General features: G+C 41.5%; 1 protein-coding gene across 5 annotated transcripts in view; it reads left to right on the top strand.

The window, feature by feature from the left end:
* Positions 1–15,330, top strand: part of CEP128 (centrosomal protein 128) — a 323,574-nt gene that overhangs the window by 299,351 nt on the left and 8,893 nt on the right. For all 5 annotated transcript variants that reach the window (XM_060261805.1, XM_060261808.1, XM_060261806.1 and 2 more), the window contains one exon: positions 3,751–3,853. In XM_060261805.1, the coding sequence (XP_060117788.1) occupies positions 3,751–3,853 (103 nt within the window). The remainder of the gene's footprint in view (positions 1–3,750; positions 3,854–15,330) is intronic.

The raw sequence follows: 15,330 nt of genomic DNA on the forward strand, positions 1-15,330 counted from the left end.
GCAAACCTACATCCTTCTGTCAGATGTGTGAGAGCTCTGTCTCCAGGCACTCTGGCACCCAGACGGGTGACTACAATGTTCTGGAAATTAGGGGCATTTCCTTACACAGACTAAAGGTTAATTTAGTCCAAATATTTTGTCTCCAATAGTGACAAACCAGATAGTCCTAAGAAGTTCACAAGTTGGAACTAAATGAAGATAGGTATCTCTTGTTGCTTGTCTCCAGCATCTAATACTGAAAAGTATATTGTCTCTAGACACGATTTCCCTCTTAGATGTCATAGTTATTAAGCATTGATAGACCTATGCTCCATGAATTTGCCTAGTCCTAAAAGGAGGAAATACTTTCCATGTATCACATAAGGAACATAATTTCATTTCATTTCATTTTATTTGATTTATATCCCGCCCTACCCCATCAAAGCAGGCTCAGGGTGGCTCGCAACATAAAAATTCTAACAATAAAATTCAAGAATTAAAATACAATAATAATTTACATAATTAAAACAACTAATATATCAATACATCAATCAGTCTCAGTGATTAGTGATCAGATAATGCATGAAAGATGCCTTTTGTTAGTCTGAAACCTGCATTGTTCATCAGGGATGCTAAAGACTTTGAAAGGAACATGGTAATTGAACTTACCATGATTAATACATGCTGTAGGTACTACACATTGGTAAGTAACTGAGAAAAACTGTTTGGCTTTTTTTAATGTTGAGAATGTAACAGACTACAAGCAAAAGGCAGCTGGAATGGGAACTGACAAGAAAGCAGTATGAAATATGTTACTATGTGAACACTGAGCTAATAGTATGTTGAGTGTTCAACTGCTGATTAAAGCTACCAAGAACTAGTATGATATAGTGGTTAAAGCATCCAACTAGGATCTTGTGGATCTAGGTGCAAATCCCCAATCTGCCATGGAAATTATTCTATCTTATCTCAGAGGATTGTTGGGAGGCTAAAATGGAGGAGAGGAAAACAGTGTTGTAAGCTGCTTTGGGATCCTCCTGGAATATAAATATATACATAAATAAAATGACCATAAGCCATAACAGTACTCTGTATACCATACATAAATGTATAAAACACTGACATAAATGTATACAATTCTGAAATGTGTAAAACTTTTATGTATGTTTTTTCTGACATAAGGCATGGTTATTTTTTCTAAGTGATTGTTGATCTTAATTATTGTTTACTGTTTTTATCTTGTTGGTTTTATGATGTAAGCCACCCTGAGACCATTTTTGGGGTAGGCAGGGTATAAATTTAATGAATGAATGAATGTGTTCTAAAATAAAAAAAAGCTGTGTGTGTGAGCCTTTACAAGTGAGAGCCAGGTTCAGTTTGACAGTCATTTCCACATGAGCATTCTGGGAGCACATCATATCACTGTTGAAGTGCTTTCATGCAGAGCCTCCATGATCGAACCACTACTTCTCATGGTCAGCACCGTGCTGTGGTTAGGGCCAAAATACCTATGACAAAGATCATAGATCTCCATCAGTCTATAAAGCCACATTTCATGTGCAAGCACCAGTCACAACTTAGAGACTAAGAAGATTTTCAGGGTATTTAGCTTTCTAGAGTCAAAGGCTCCTGTGATGGTAAGGTATGGGTTAAACAGAAAACTGAAGATGCACAGAGCCTGCATCAGGTGACCTGAGGGTGGGGGCCAGAGTGCTTGGAACTCTCAGTGTGGGATTGTCAGCTAACGGCTGAGGCAGTGAGTGTCTGACAGAATCTGTGGAGAGACAGTTAGTGCCTGTCAGAGTCTGAGTGAGTTGGTGCCTGACAGAGTCTGAGAGAGTTGGTCTTTGAGAGAGCTGAGACAGTGGCTGAGGAGAGAAGAAAAGCTGACTGCTAGCTCTGTAAACAAAGCAAGGGGCTGTGTGTGACTAAAAGGAAGAGTCACCGTGAAGACCTGAACGGTCACAGACACTTATATACATCTCTTAAGATCTAGAGAGGTGGTTGAGGGAACAGATGTGGGTCTAAGAGTCTGAAGGGCTGGGAGTAGAGGCTCCAGTCGACTAGAGAGACTTGGCACATCATACCCAAGAAGCCAGCCTATACTAGTGGTGGAGAGTGTATTATAGAGGAACTGTGAACCTGAGAGACCTAAGAAAAAGAAAGATATTATAAAGCCTGAAGTGACTGAGCAACTTGTTAACTCAGTGAGATACTTTATAGCTCGTGTATATATCACCCATATCCCCAGTTAAGTCTTTGTGTTACAATAAATATCTGTGGTTTACGTTAAAGTTCTCTGGTGCCTATTTAATTTGGGAAAACTAACAAAACTGCTGTGGTCCCCTACGAATTGAACTATACATCCATCTGAAAGCAAAAACCCCGAAGAGACTAAGATAGAGAAATCCATATCATACCCACCCCTTGAGTTTTATATTCCTGAGAGAAAAGTTATATTAGGAAGAACTGAGGAGAAAGAGGGGCTGGGGTAGCCATAAACAGCACATAGAAGCGATCCAGTAAGACCGTGAGGCGGGTGCTGTCATAGCTCCCTTCATCATATACAAGTAGGAATGAAGATCTCTGAGCCCTTAAAACAAACTCCCTTCTTTGAAACAACAGGAATTTCCATTTCTTCTTGCATCTGACAAAGGGAGCTTCAAAAGCTTACCCAAATATCTTGTTAGTCTCTAAGGGACTACTAGGCTCAGATCTAGCTCTTCTACTGTAGACCAAACACAGCTACCTTCCTGAAACTATTCCATGTGCACACAATCAGAGTGAGGGACTGAAGCTGCACTTCAGCCCACTTTCACAATCAGATTACTCTTTTTATCCTCCTCTTCTGTCTTAGACACTGGCAGTTCCAGTGTCAAGCACAGTAGTGGGAAACACTTTACCCTCAACAGAATGGAGGTAAAGATCTTAAGGTATGTCTGACTAACATGAACGTAAAGTTATGATACAACCACTAAAGTTCCTTTTGACCCATGCATAGGGCCAACACATGCAGCATGGCCTGCGATGCACATCAACAAGCATGCAGAGCAAAGGGCTTCAGCTTGGGAGGTGAGGAACCAGAAACCAGAGTATCTTCAGTGCTGACCTTGTTGCATTGTTCCTTTCCTGGTTACTTTAACATAATTTTTTTCAGGACACTGCACTAGAAGCCTTTATGCCCTGGAACTGGAAGAACAAATTTAAAGCCAAGGTTGAGGGTGGATAGGTAGAGTGTTGAACATGTATTTGATTTTTAAATCCCCTTTGGCAATTTACTTGGAAAGGTGGAATCTAAATATCTCAGGTAACAAGAAGTACACATTGGGGGTTCATTTAATCTGAAAGAGATGCACTGAGCTGATTTTCTTTGTGGATGTGTAGATGTTGTGCTTTAACAAACACAATAAACATCAGTTGCCAGATGCTACTTTGCCTGTTTAAGAATCCCTGTATAAACGAAATGAAAGTAATAATTCCCATTTAATCTACATATTGTAAGAAGAAGCTGCAGAACTTGCAGCAGCAAGTGCAGAAGGTGACTTCTCCCAGAATTTGAAGTGCTGACAAGGACATAGAATCTGGAGAGGAAATCAGATTTAATGCTAACTACAAGATTTACATTCTGAACACTGAAACAGATTGTATCAGTTTATAGTCATTCTTCCACATTATATAACCCAGGCTTTAAGCTGTTTTTAATCTGAAAGATAAAAGGCCATATATAAAAAGCTGCTGTTTCATAGGATGCATTTTCATTCCCTCTCACAGGATAAGAAAACCGAAGCTGATATTTCTGCCATACACGGTGCATCTTCTAAGTGGCGAACGAGCACAAACTTTATGTCCAGCTCCTTACTTTCCACTTCAGGATGTAAGTAGCCATCTTCTTTAGGGGATCCCAGGGGCCCATTTGTGGTGAAGTGACACAGAAATAACCTTCCAATTTCCGTTGTTAGGATAATCAAAGCCTTTGTTGCTTCTCAGACTTGTGCATTAAAGGTATTTCTTTAGCTTTTTGCCCCATATCACCACCAGGACATAATAGAAATCTCAAACCATACATTTCAGTATGAAGGTTGTGATGCCGGTCAAGCATAAATGAGGGTGAGTTAGTGGTATTCCAAAATGGAGGCAGTAGCTAGTTTCTGTTTGCTTGGCAGTCTAGCCTTAGTGAGCCTCTTCCTTTGAGTGACCTCTGTGAAGCTCAGCTGCCAGTGATCTGCATGGGTTGGGTCATATGCAAAGGGGCACAAGCACCTTAGATTATTTTCCTTTCAGTAGAAAAACTGCCACACTAGAATAGCCTAACACGCAGTAGAATTACAGAAAGCCATGAAATTGCTGGTTATTTTTATCCCCTCTTGAGCCCATCAATTTTATTTATATAAAACATTTTTGAGCCACCTTTCTACCCAATTTAGGGTTCCCAAGGTGTGAACAACAATATAATGAAAGCAAGCTATAAACACGTATAGATATATGCAGAGCAATTAAAAACAATAGAAACAAACACATGAATGGGAAAGAGGGTCAAGGAGATTCAGTGAGGGAATGCTGCACAAAACAGGTAAGTTTTCACTCACTGGCAGAAAACAGTGATAGAAGGGGATAGTTGAATTTGCCGGGGGAAGGAATTCCATAATTTTGGTGCCATGGAATTGCCATCCATCTAGCTTTAGATGTTGTAGGCATCTGAAACAGAGCCTCCAAAGATGACCATAGTGGTTAGGTGGTTTCAAATGGGAGTAGGCAAAGTATGCTGGCCTGAAGTTGTATAGTGCTTTAAAGCATCTTAAATTGGGACCAGAAGTAAATTGAGTGATATGGTCTCTGTGACCCATCCCAGTCAGAATTTGGGACACAGCATTCTGCTCCAGCTGTAGCTTCTCGACAATGGAAAATTCTTTCAGGAATCTGACTCATTCTAAATGCTGTGGGCAGGAAACTGGATTGGCTAATTAAAGGAGCTTGCAAGACTATCATTTATTCTGTTTTTGATAAACAGCAAAACCAAATACAGTGATAAATAGCAAAACCAAATACAGTGATAGAGTCTGTATTGCATAAAGTGAAGCTGTACAATTGTGTTCATTCTACTGCTAACCATCTTACCTGTCATCTTTCTGCAGTGACAAATTTCTGAAGGTAATTTATTCAGAATTTTGTCTGCAGCTCTCACTCTGGTTTTCAGGCCATGAAACTAGCTAAAACCATTGTTTTGTAAGGGTGGAATACCTAATTACCATATCGTGTTGATTGTACTAAAAATTAGCTTTAATTTGAGGATGGCTATTTATACTGCATTTCTAATACAAAAATAAACTTACATAAATCAATTACTTAATGGATGCATTGCTTGATAGTAGCCTTTGATAGTATAGATCACTTTGTCCTAAGATAATTATCAGCTATTCAGATCATGATTAATGACATTGCGCAGGAATATTGCTACTTTACTTAAGCTTCGTCTTGCTACTAAACTAAATCAAATTAGATTTCCAAAATGGTGAAGAATATAATTGGTATTTATACCTACATAAGAACATAAGAACATAAGAGAAGCCATGTTGGATCAGGCCAACGGCCCATCAAGTCCAACACTCTGTGTCACACAGTGGCAAAAAATGTTATATACACACATACACTGTGGTTAATAGCCACTGGTGGACCTGTGCTCCATACACTGTGGCTAATAGCCACTGATGGACCTGTGCTCCATATTTTTATCTAAACCCCTCTTGAAGGTGGCTATACTTGTGGCCGTCACCACCTCCTGTGGCAGTGAATTCCACATGTTAATCACCCTTTGGGTGAAGAAGTACTTCCTTTTATCCGTCTTAACCTGTCTGCTCAGCAATTTCATCGAATGCCCACGAGTTCTTGTATTGTGAGAAAGGGAGAAAAGTACTTCTTTCTCTACTTTCTCCATTCCATGCATTATCTTGTAAACCTCTATCATGTCACCCCGCAGTCGACGTTTCTCCAAGCTAAAGAGTCCCAAGCGTTTCAACCTTTCTTCATAGGGAAAGTGCTCCAGCCCTTTAATCATTCTAGTTGCCCTTCTCTGCACCTTCTCTAAAGCTATAATATCCTTTTTGAGGTGCGGCGACCAGAACTGCACACAGTACTCCAAATGAGACCGCACCATCGATTTATACAGGGGCATTATGATACTGGCTGATTTGTTTTCAATTCCCTTCCTAATAATTCCCAGCATGGCATTGGCCTTTTTTATTGCAAACGCACACTGTCTTGACACTTTCAGTGAGTTATCTATCATGACCCCAAGATCTCTCTCTTGATCAGTCTCTGCCAGTTCACACCCCATCAACTTGTATTTGTAGCTGGGATTCTTAGCCCCAATGTGCATTACTTTGCACTTGGCCACATTGAACCGCATCTGCCACGTTGACGCCCACTCACCCAGCCTCAACAGATCCCTTTGGAGTTCCTCACAATCCTCTCTGGTTCTCACCACCCTGAACAATTTAGTGTCATCCGCAAACTTGGCCACTTCACTGCTCACTCCGAACTCTAAATCATTTATGAACAAGTTAAAAAGCATGGGACCCAGTACCGAGCCCTGCGGCACCCCACTGCTTACCGTCCTCCACTGCGAAGACTGCCCATTTATACTCACTCTCTGCTTCCTATTACTCAGCCAGTTTTTGATCCACAAGAGGACCTGTCCTTTTACTCCATGATTCTCAAGCTTTCTAAGGAGCCTTTGATGAGGAACTTTATCAAAAGCTTTCTGGAAGTCAAGGTAAACAACATCTATCGGGTCTCCTTTGTCCACATGTTTGTTCACCCCCTCAAAGAAATGCAACAGGTTAGTGAGGCAAGATCTTCCCTTGCAGAACCCATGCTGAGTCTTCCTCAATAACCCGTGTTCATCAATGTGCCTACTCATTCTGTCCTTGATAATGGTTTCTACCAACTTTCCCGGTATTGAAGTCAGACTGACTGGCCTGTAGTTTCCCGGATCTCCTCTGGAACCTTTTTTAAAGATGGGGGTGACATTTGCTACCTTCCAGTCCTCAGGAATGGAGGCAGATTTCAATGAAAGATTACAGATTTTTGTTAGAAGATCCACAAGTTCAACTTTGAGTTCCTTCAGAACTCTCGGATGTATGCCATCCGGACCCGGTGACTTATTAGTTTTTAATTTGTCTATCAGTTGTAGGACCTCCTCATTTGTCACCTCAATCTGACTCAGGTCTTTCAACACCCCTTCCAAAATTAGTGGTTCTGGGGCGGGCAAAAAGTTCTCGTCTTCTACAGTGAAGACGGAGGCAAAAAATTCATTTAGCTTTTCAGCCATTTCCCTATCCTCCTTCAGTAATCCTTTTACCCCATGGTCATCCAAGGGCCCCACTGCCTCCCTGGCTGGTTTCCTACTTCTAATATATTTGAAGAAAGTTTTATTGTTGGTCTTTATGTTTTTTGCAATATGCTCCTCATAGTCCCTTTTTGCCTGCCTGATCACAGTCTTGCATTTGATTTGCCACAGCCTGTGTTCCCTTTTACTAATCTCACTTGGACTGGTTTTCCACCGCTTAAAGGAGTCCTTCTTACCTTTTACAGCTTCCATTACTTTCATTACTTGTGACTTTCATTACATGTGACAAGTGAGTTGACAGAGGCACCTAAAAATAATATATGTGAGTTTCTATTCTTTTTTTTCATTCCAACCAACCAACCATTGTTGGTTAGCTCTTTGTATGGCAGGAAGACAAAGTATTTGAAGTATTACTAATCAGCTTCTCAGATTTCTTGACCCTGCTCCTTATACTCAAACAAAAAAAAGCCCAATTCCTTCTTCCTGAATGTTGCTAAAAATTGTTAAGCTATATTACGCATGTTGATGTGAGCTAAAATTATTGGTCCATAGGAAAATCCGTCTACTTGGAGCAGAATTGTCCCCCTCCCCGGCCTCTATTGCAGCTTGTTGTACCCCCTGAAATCCTCTGTGGGTCAGGGCATCCTTGGGGAAGTTTTAGAGACACATCTTATGGGTCTGCAGATGGAAAGGAGACCTGTCTGAGCACCACATACAGTCTGAGGGCTACATGCAGCCTGGTTAGGTACATGTTGTGAGGCCCAAGCCAAATGCCTAGCTGGGTGCCAGTATTCTGGCCCTCTGCACCAGACTTTTCTCACCACACCACAGCAGGCTTACAGTAAGTAGTTTCTCCAGGAAAGGAGGGATCAGAGAAAGTGGATTCCCAACTGAAAGTCAGAGTTCTGACTTATCCTGCCAAGGAAGCCTCTCACCAAGTTCCAATAAAAGCATGGTATACTATGAGATGGCCCAGTTAGCTCCAGAGAAGCTACAGTATGGGCCTCATGACTGTTTAAATTGTACGTGCACGCGTACACACACACATAAGACAGTGGTTCTTAGTGATCAGATCATTGGAAAGTTGTTGGCAAAATTAAGATTACTATAACCATAGTTGTACTCTGACTTGTATTTTGACTCTTTAAAAAGTGTTTCAAAAATTTAGAATTTCTTCAGAAGTAAATTCAGGGAGGCCAGGTCTATCAAAAGGTAATAGTTCTCATAGCTGAAAGCGGCTTGGTGAGAAGCAGTGTGCCTCTGAATATGAGATGCTGAAGAGAACCAGCAGGAGAAGCACTTCAGGCTCTCTGTAGGGGCTTCTCAGGTAGAGTTGGTTGGCCCAGGATGCTGGACTAGATGGCCATTTCATGATCCATTATTGGTACAATACATTATGTACCAATAATGTATTGGTACATACATTATTGGTACATACATTATGTACCAATAATGTAGGAGGATTTATTCTCTCTTTTTTCTTAGACTGGGTAATGACTGGCTTCTGCTTTTGATCGTTATGCTATGTGAAACCAGATTGCCTATCTAAATGCCCTTACTGCACATGTCATGCTGGCAACTGCATTATACCTTTGCATATATATTCAAAAATAAAGTTCATTATGGTGCTATTTTTGATTTGGGACAAGTGCATTCAGCTTTTGAGGCCAAAATGGTGTTACGGACTGTGGCAGTGGAACTGCTGGGAAGTGGACAAGTCTCCTTGCCCCCTTCTAAGCTTTTCTTTTCTACCCTTGTTTGTGGCTGCCAGGTGAGCAGGGGTTTATTTCTGAGGGAACGCAGTGGAGCAGCATTCCAAAACTAATTTGTGGAGGCAAATTTCTCAAAAACCATTTAAAAGATCATGAGTGGCACCTGTGTGTTTCTCCGTAATTTCTCTCTTAAGAGTTCCAACACCTCTTTTTCCAGAAAAAAAGCCCTGTAAGTGAGGGTTAGTTGAGTCCTTACTAAGCACTCTCCTACATCTGTTTTGTTTTCCCACATAGGATTACTTATCCACTTCTGAATTACTTATCTATTTTCTCATGAGGAGAAAGTTTTTAAAATGCTCAGATGTTCCACTGCAGGGAAGAGAAAGTAAAAACTTCTCCCTCTCCTAAAATGGAGACATCTTTTTATATCTCCAGATCAGCCCAGAATCTTCCAGAAAGCAACAGGCTCTGGATCCATTCTCAGAAGGATTCACCCACATTCTTATTAGTTTCCTTTTCTTATTTAGGGGCTTCTCTTTTGTATTCCTATTTTCTGTTCTGTTGTATATGTTTTAAAACCTTGGGAATATTAAAGTGACAATTATTAAATATACTTTAATAAACATTACCTTCATTTGAGCCTATCAGGGAGGATGTGCGTGAGTGCTACCCTCTCCTGATAGCACATTTTTACCTCTGTCTTCTTCAGGATGCATGGCCTGGCTGCTGTTGCCTCTGTATCATAAGTGTCCCCCCCTCCCCATCTTCCTTGCCTCTCTGCCAGTGGATACAAGCAACGCCTACCCAGCACACATGTAGCCCTGAAGAACAGAAGAGCCAGGCAGAATGGAGTGTGGTTATGTATAGAATCAGAAGCCTCCCCCAAAGTGGCAAGATGTGGCAGTGACTGGCTGAAAGTGAAAACTGAACAAAAATGCCAGTCCTGTTTCCAGCATCCCTGTACATATCATTAGTACTGAGTCACTCTCTTCCCTCCCCATGTCTCTTACCCCTCAGGAAATCAAAACCAGGCAATAACATGCCTAAATATGCTCTCAGGGGACACCTTCCTATGCTATAGAGGGAAGGCAAAGAAGCCAGCATTTGTTGAGGCAGACCAGGATATGAGTGATCATCTGTGAGCTGAATCCTGGTTTCACAAACTAACTGTAGTTAAAAGAAATCCTGGTTTACATGTGATGTCTGAAACGTGCCATTGTTTATTCAGAGCCCTCAATTTATATCAGAGCCCTCAATTGCGGGTCCAAGGGACTGGATCTTGTGACTAGAAGGTAATTGAAAACGACAGTGAGGCCATGACATTGGCTGTGTTAGGAAGTTAGGTAAATAGCAATATTTTTCTGGGTGTATACACTACAGTGTATCAGGTCAGTTAGACAGAAAAGACCAGGAGAAAATGATTTCCCATTAACTAGAACATTATTAGTGACAAGGTGTGATTAACAACTTGTTAAATTCAGTATGCGAAACAGTGAACTTAAACTGAAGCTGCAGATAATAGCAATATTATCAGTTCAGGCAAAGACAAAGGACTGTGCAGTTGCAAGGACCCACGTGTCAGTTTTCCTACACAGGAGGATAATTATTTTCATATCAAGAGGGAAGAAATATTACTGTAGGGATTATAGGGCAAACAATTGCAAACCCTGTGTTTGCATACAGTTCTAATTCCCTCCTACCCCATATGAGAAAAAGGAGTTATGTTGATTGATACCATCTTCTTGCATCCTTTGAGTAATTAAAAAAAGGTAGTGTTTTGGAACCAGAATGGACTTTGAAGGTTAAGAGGCTAACGTTGTATGCCTCGTGGTCTCTGATTCAATTCAGATCATGACCTGCTTGTGTTTGAATATCGAGATGCTCTAGTAGTCTGACTCAGCATGTCTGCTATAAATGGGTCTAGTTCTCCAGGGACTGAAGCAGAGAGGGGTCTTTTTCAATGCCTGCTATGTATAGTACTTTAACTGATGATACCAAAGTTCAAACCCAAGGACCTTTTACAACTGATATATTACTACTTTCTTGGGCTGAGTTTGCTCATCTGTAGCAATTAAACTACTCCATGCACAACAGAACTCCTTTACCATCACACAATGTTTTGTGGAACAAATCAAGTAAATCTATTCAGTTACTTGAGTGTTATTGAGGTTATGATGTCACTCATGAAACAATCCATGTGCACACCTTTCATTCCATGCAGGGAATATAGACTTGGATCCTAAACTATACTTCCTCTTATGTAATGCCTTTTTTTGTGCTGTTTTCAGTCCTCTGTTTCTAGGCCATTCTGCTCATGCAGGGCCAGTGTCTTTCAGTGAGTACAAAAAAAGCCTAATGCTGAGGAAACAGACTCCATAGCAGAGGACTGGTTCTGCAACAGATAAAGATCTGTGGGACGGAAGGCTTAGAAGCAAATCCATTCTTAATTCTTTAAAATGTTGAATGTGTTCTTAAGTATACCAGTCATAGATGTGAGATTGCTTATGAATCTCTTTAAAAGCAATTACAACAGTATTATTCCTTCTGTTGTGTATCAATATCTTTCTTTTTTATAACACTGTCCCCCCCATTTTAAATCCCCTCTTCTCAGTACAGGTTTGCAAAATTGCCCTTTTTAAAAGTGGCAGGCTGCGTTCCCTGTGGCAGTGCTCCCCACCTTTTTTGATCTACTGCATCACATTACTAATGCTGAACTGGGGCTAATGCCATGAACAAAGTGTGTGCATTGAAATGACCTACTGAGAATTAGTCTCTGAATTCACTATGCCACTAATTCAGTGAGCATTATCTCCCTTCAAGATCAAACACAATTTGAAACCATGTTCAAAGGCACTTGAAGGCAGTGTCAACAAGTTTTTCAAGCAGTTTTTCTTGGCAGTATAATGCTGTAGAATCTAGTGCATGGCAGACTCGCTATCAAATGTATTTTTGTAAAATTTATTTATTTATTTCTTACATTTGTATCCCACCCTCCCCTGACAGGTTTAGGGCGGCTAACAACAGTTAAAACAACATAGTGCTAAAATAAAATCACGGTAAAATCATTAAAAACATCTCATACAGTTTCATACAATTTAGAAACATTCCATTCAATTTCAGTTTCATTCCCAAGAATCCAAGATGGTGTGGTTTGTTGTTATTGAGCACTAAATTTAATGATGTTGTTAGGTTGTGTTTAGCAATAGTGGTTGCCTCCTCATTAGACGTTAAATACCAGCCTAAACAATTCTGCCTTGCAGGCCCTGCAGAATTTTCGCAAGTCCCTCAGGGCCCTGATGTTTTTAGGGAGGGGCTACCACCAAAAAGGCTCTAGCTCTAGTGGTGGCCAGCCAAGCTTCTTTTGGCCCAGGGATTATGGGAAGATTTTGTGAACTTGATCGGAGTGCTCTCTAAGGCTCATATGGGGAAAGGCTAACAACAGAGGAGATAGACAGGTCCCAGGCCATATAGGACTTCAAAGGTCATAACCAGCACCTTGAAGCAAACCTGGAATGCCACAGGCAACCAGTGAAACGATTCCAGTGCAGGTTGAATGTGCTCCCATAGAGGTAGCTCTATTAACAACTTGGCTGCTACGTTTTGCACCAGTTGCAAATTCTGAATTTGGGTCAAGGGCAGCCCCATGTAGAGGGCATTACAGTAGTCTTTTCTTGAGGTAACCATCACATGGATCACTGTTGCCCAGTTTAGGGCTGGCCCTAGGGTGCATGGCACCCCAGGTAGCCTTGCTACCCCCCACGCCATGCCGCCCCCCTTCTGCAGAGCCACACCGTCCCCCTCTCCGCAACGCTTCCTCCTCCCTTCCCATTTCAATGCCCAGTAAGAGGCAGTGGAGTGCTGCACTCCCCGGGCTCTTTAAAGCCCCCCCCCCGCTGATCAATGGGCAAAATGCACGGCTCCTATGCCAGCCCTCTGGCGTGATCAAGATCAGTGCAGGGTTGAGGGGGCAGCAGCGGTGGGAAGGACGAGTGAGCCCCTGAAAGAGCTGCCACCGCCACTGTCTCCTCCTCCCCCCTTCCTTCCTGGATCACGGGGGGCAGCCTTTAAAGAGCCTGGGGAGTGCAGCGCTCCACCGCCCCTTCCCGAGCATTGAAATGGAGAGCGACAGAGGGAGGAGGAGGCTGGGGAGGCAAATAGGGATTTGCCTAGAGGAAGGCAGGGGGGAGGGCCGAATTTGGTGCCCCCCCTTGCCGGCGTGGTAGGCAAATGCCTAATTTGCCTAGTGGGCAGGCTGACCCTGGTCAAGTTGTCGCATTTTAGATATGGGACCAATCCACCATAAGATGATAGAATGTGGATTTGGCAGTGGCTGCCACCTGTGTCTCCATAGTTAATGAAGGCTCCAGGAGCACCCCTAGACTCTTGACCCTAGAAACTGGCACTAAAGGTGCCCCATCAAAGGTCGGTAAAGGGATCTCCCTTCCCCGACCACCGTGGCTTAGGCACAGAACCTCTGTCTTTGCTGGATTCAGTTTCAGTTGACTCTACCTGAGCCATTTCACTACAGCTTGCAATGCCAGGTCCAGGTTTCCCGGGATGCAGCCAGATCGGCCTCCTATCAATAGATAAAGCTGGGTGTCATCCACACACTGATGGCAGTTGGATCCAGTCACTCCCTTCCACTGGTCAAATAGTTCATTTCTCCTAACTTTTCCTCTAACACAGCAGAAGGGAATTATTGAATCCAATCCAATGCTTTGTCCTTCATTCAAGACAGGATGCCAATTAACATCTACTAGAACATTTGATGCTGAACTCTGACAACATTTTTTCTTAGTTTACTACATGTTCTAAAAAAATCATTCTAAATCTTAGATAAAGTAGTGCAGCATGATCTTCTGTTATGCTCTCTCGGTACTAGCCATTTTCCACTCACATCAGACATAGAATGTTGCATGAGCAGAAAGTGTCTAGCATGCCACTCCATCGACTGCCCATCAGTTACTGAGTTGAATTTGAGGTGCTGGCTATAATACATAAAGCCCTTCATGGTCTTTGACCCTCATAGCTGCCTCTCCTTTTGTGCTCTGGCACAACAACTTTGCTCACCTAGGCAGAGCCTTGTGCAGTGGCTGGCCTGAAAATGGGCAAGATCAACAATTCGGGCATTATCAAGTACATGGGTGTTCTCAGTTGTGGCTCCCACCTTAGAATATCCTGCCTGAGGAGGTCAGGAATGCTGATGCTCTTCTGTCATTCCACAAACTATGTTAATCATAATTGCATTTTTATAAAAGTGACAGGGCCATGTTTTAATGGAATGGTTCAGGAAGGTGCTTAATAAAGGGAACAGGACTGCAGACTATATTATTCTGCTCCCCTGTATTATCTTCTTCTTATAAACCATTAGACATGATACATTACATGGATACATGATACATGGAAACAAAACCTTTAGCTTTGTTTCATATTTCTGTTGTCCTACCATGATTTCATCGCTTATTAGCATCACATCCTATTGATTACATTTAGATAGATCCAAGTGGGCAGCCATGTTGGTCTGAAGCAGTAGAACAAAGCAGGAATCAAGTTTCACCTTTAAGACCAACCAATTTTTATTCAGAACGTAAGCTTTCGTGCACTCTCGTAAGCACACTTCATCAGATGAGGGGATCAGGTATTGTGAGCTGAAATACAAGCAGTCTGGAAAACTAACTGGTCACATGGTCACATAAAACAGCATGGCTAGGCCATTTGGTCTGGATAGCCATAAAAGGTGATAAAATTCTCTGCCAAGTGGTGTTTCTGCAAATTGTGATTCACCTAGAGAAAAGCAAAGAAACCAACCACAAAATAAAGAGAACAGTCTTGGTTAATTTTAACAATGTTAGGGATAAACACTAACTTTAACAATATTGACAATAATCATAGGCAGAGAAGATGAGTATAATTTCTTTATCCTTAATACTACCTTAATTGCTTTTAACAGAGAGAAAAAATAAAAAAAAACAAGAGACCAAAATAAAACCTAGCAAAAAATGCTTTATCTATTTCAATATCAACAGATTCTATTGCTAAAAAAAACAAGAAAAAGGCAATACCAGGAGCAGATCTTTAAAATTTTCAAATACCTGTGTTGTCTAGCTTATTATAAATTGACACAAACTAATTGCTTATCTAGGTGAGTGTTTAAGATTCATTAAACCTTTTGGAGACTATATCTCCTATTTTCATATTACTCTAAGAAGCACACATTTAATAAAACAGTGACAGCCTCATTTCCCATACTTATTTTTTTTAGCTAGGTAAGGAATCATACAATCTCTATAACCC

This window comes from Heteronotia binoei, chromosome 21, assembly GCF_032191835.1.
Source record: "Heteronotia binoei isolate CCM8104 ecotype False Entrance Well chromosome 21, APGP_CSIRO_Hbin_v1, whole genome shotgun sequence".
NCBI lineage: Eukaryota > Metazoa > Chordata > Lepidosauria > Squamata > Gekkonidae > Heteronotia > Heteronotia binoei.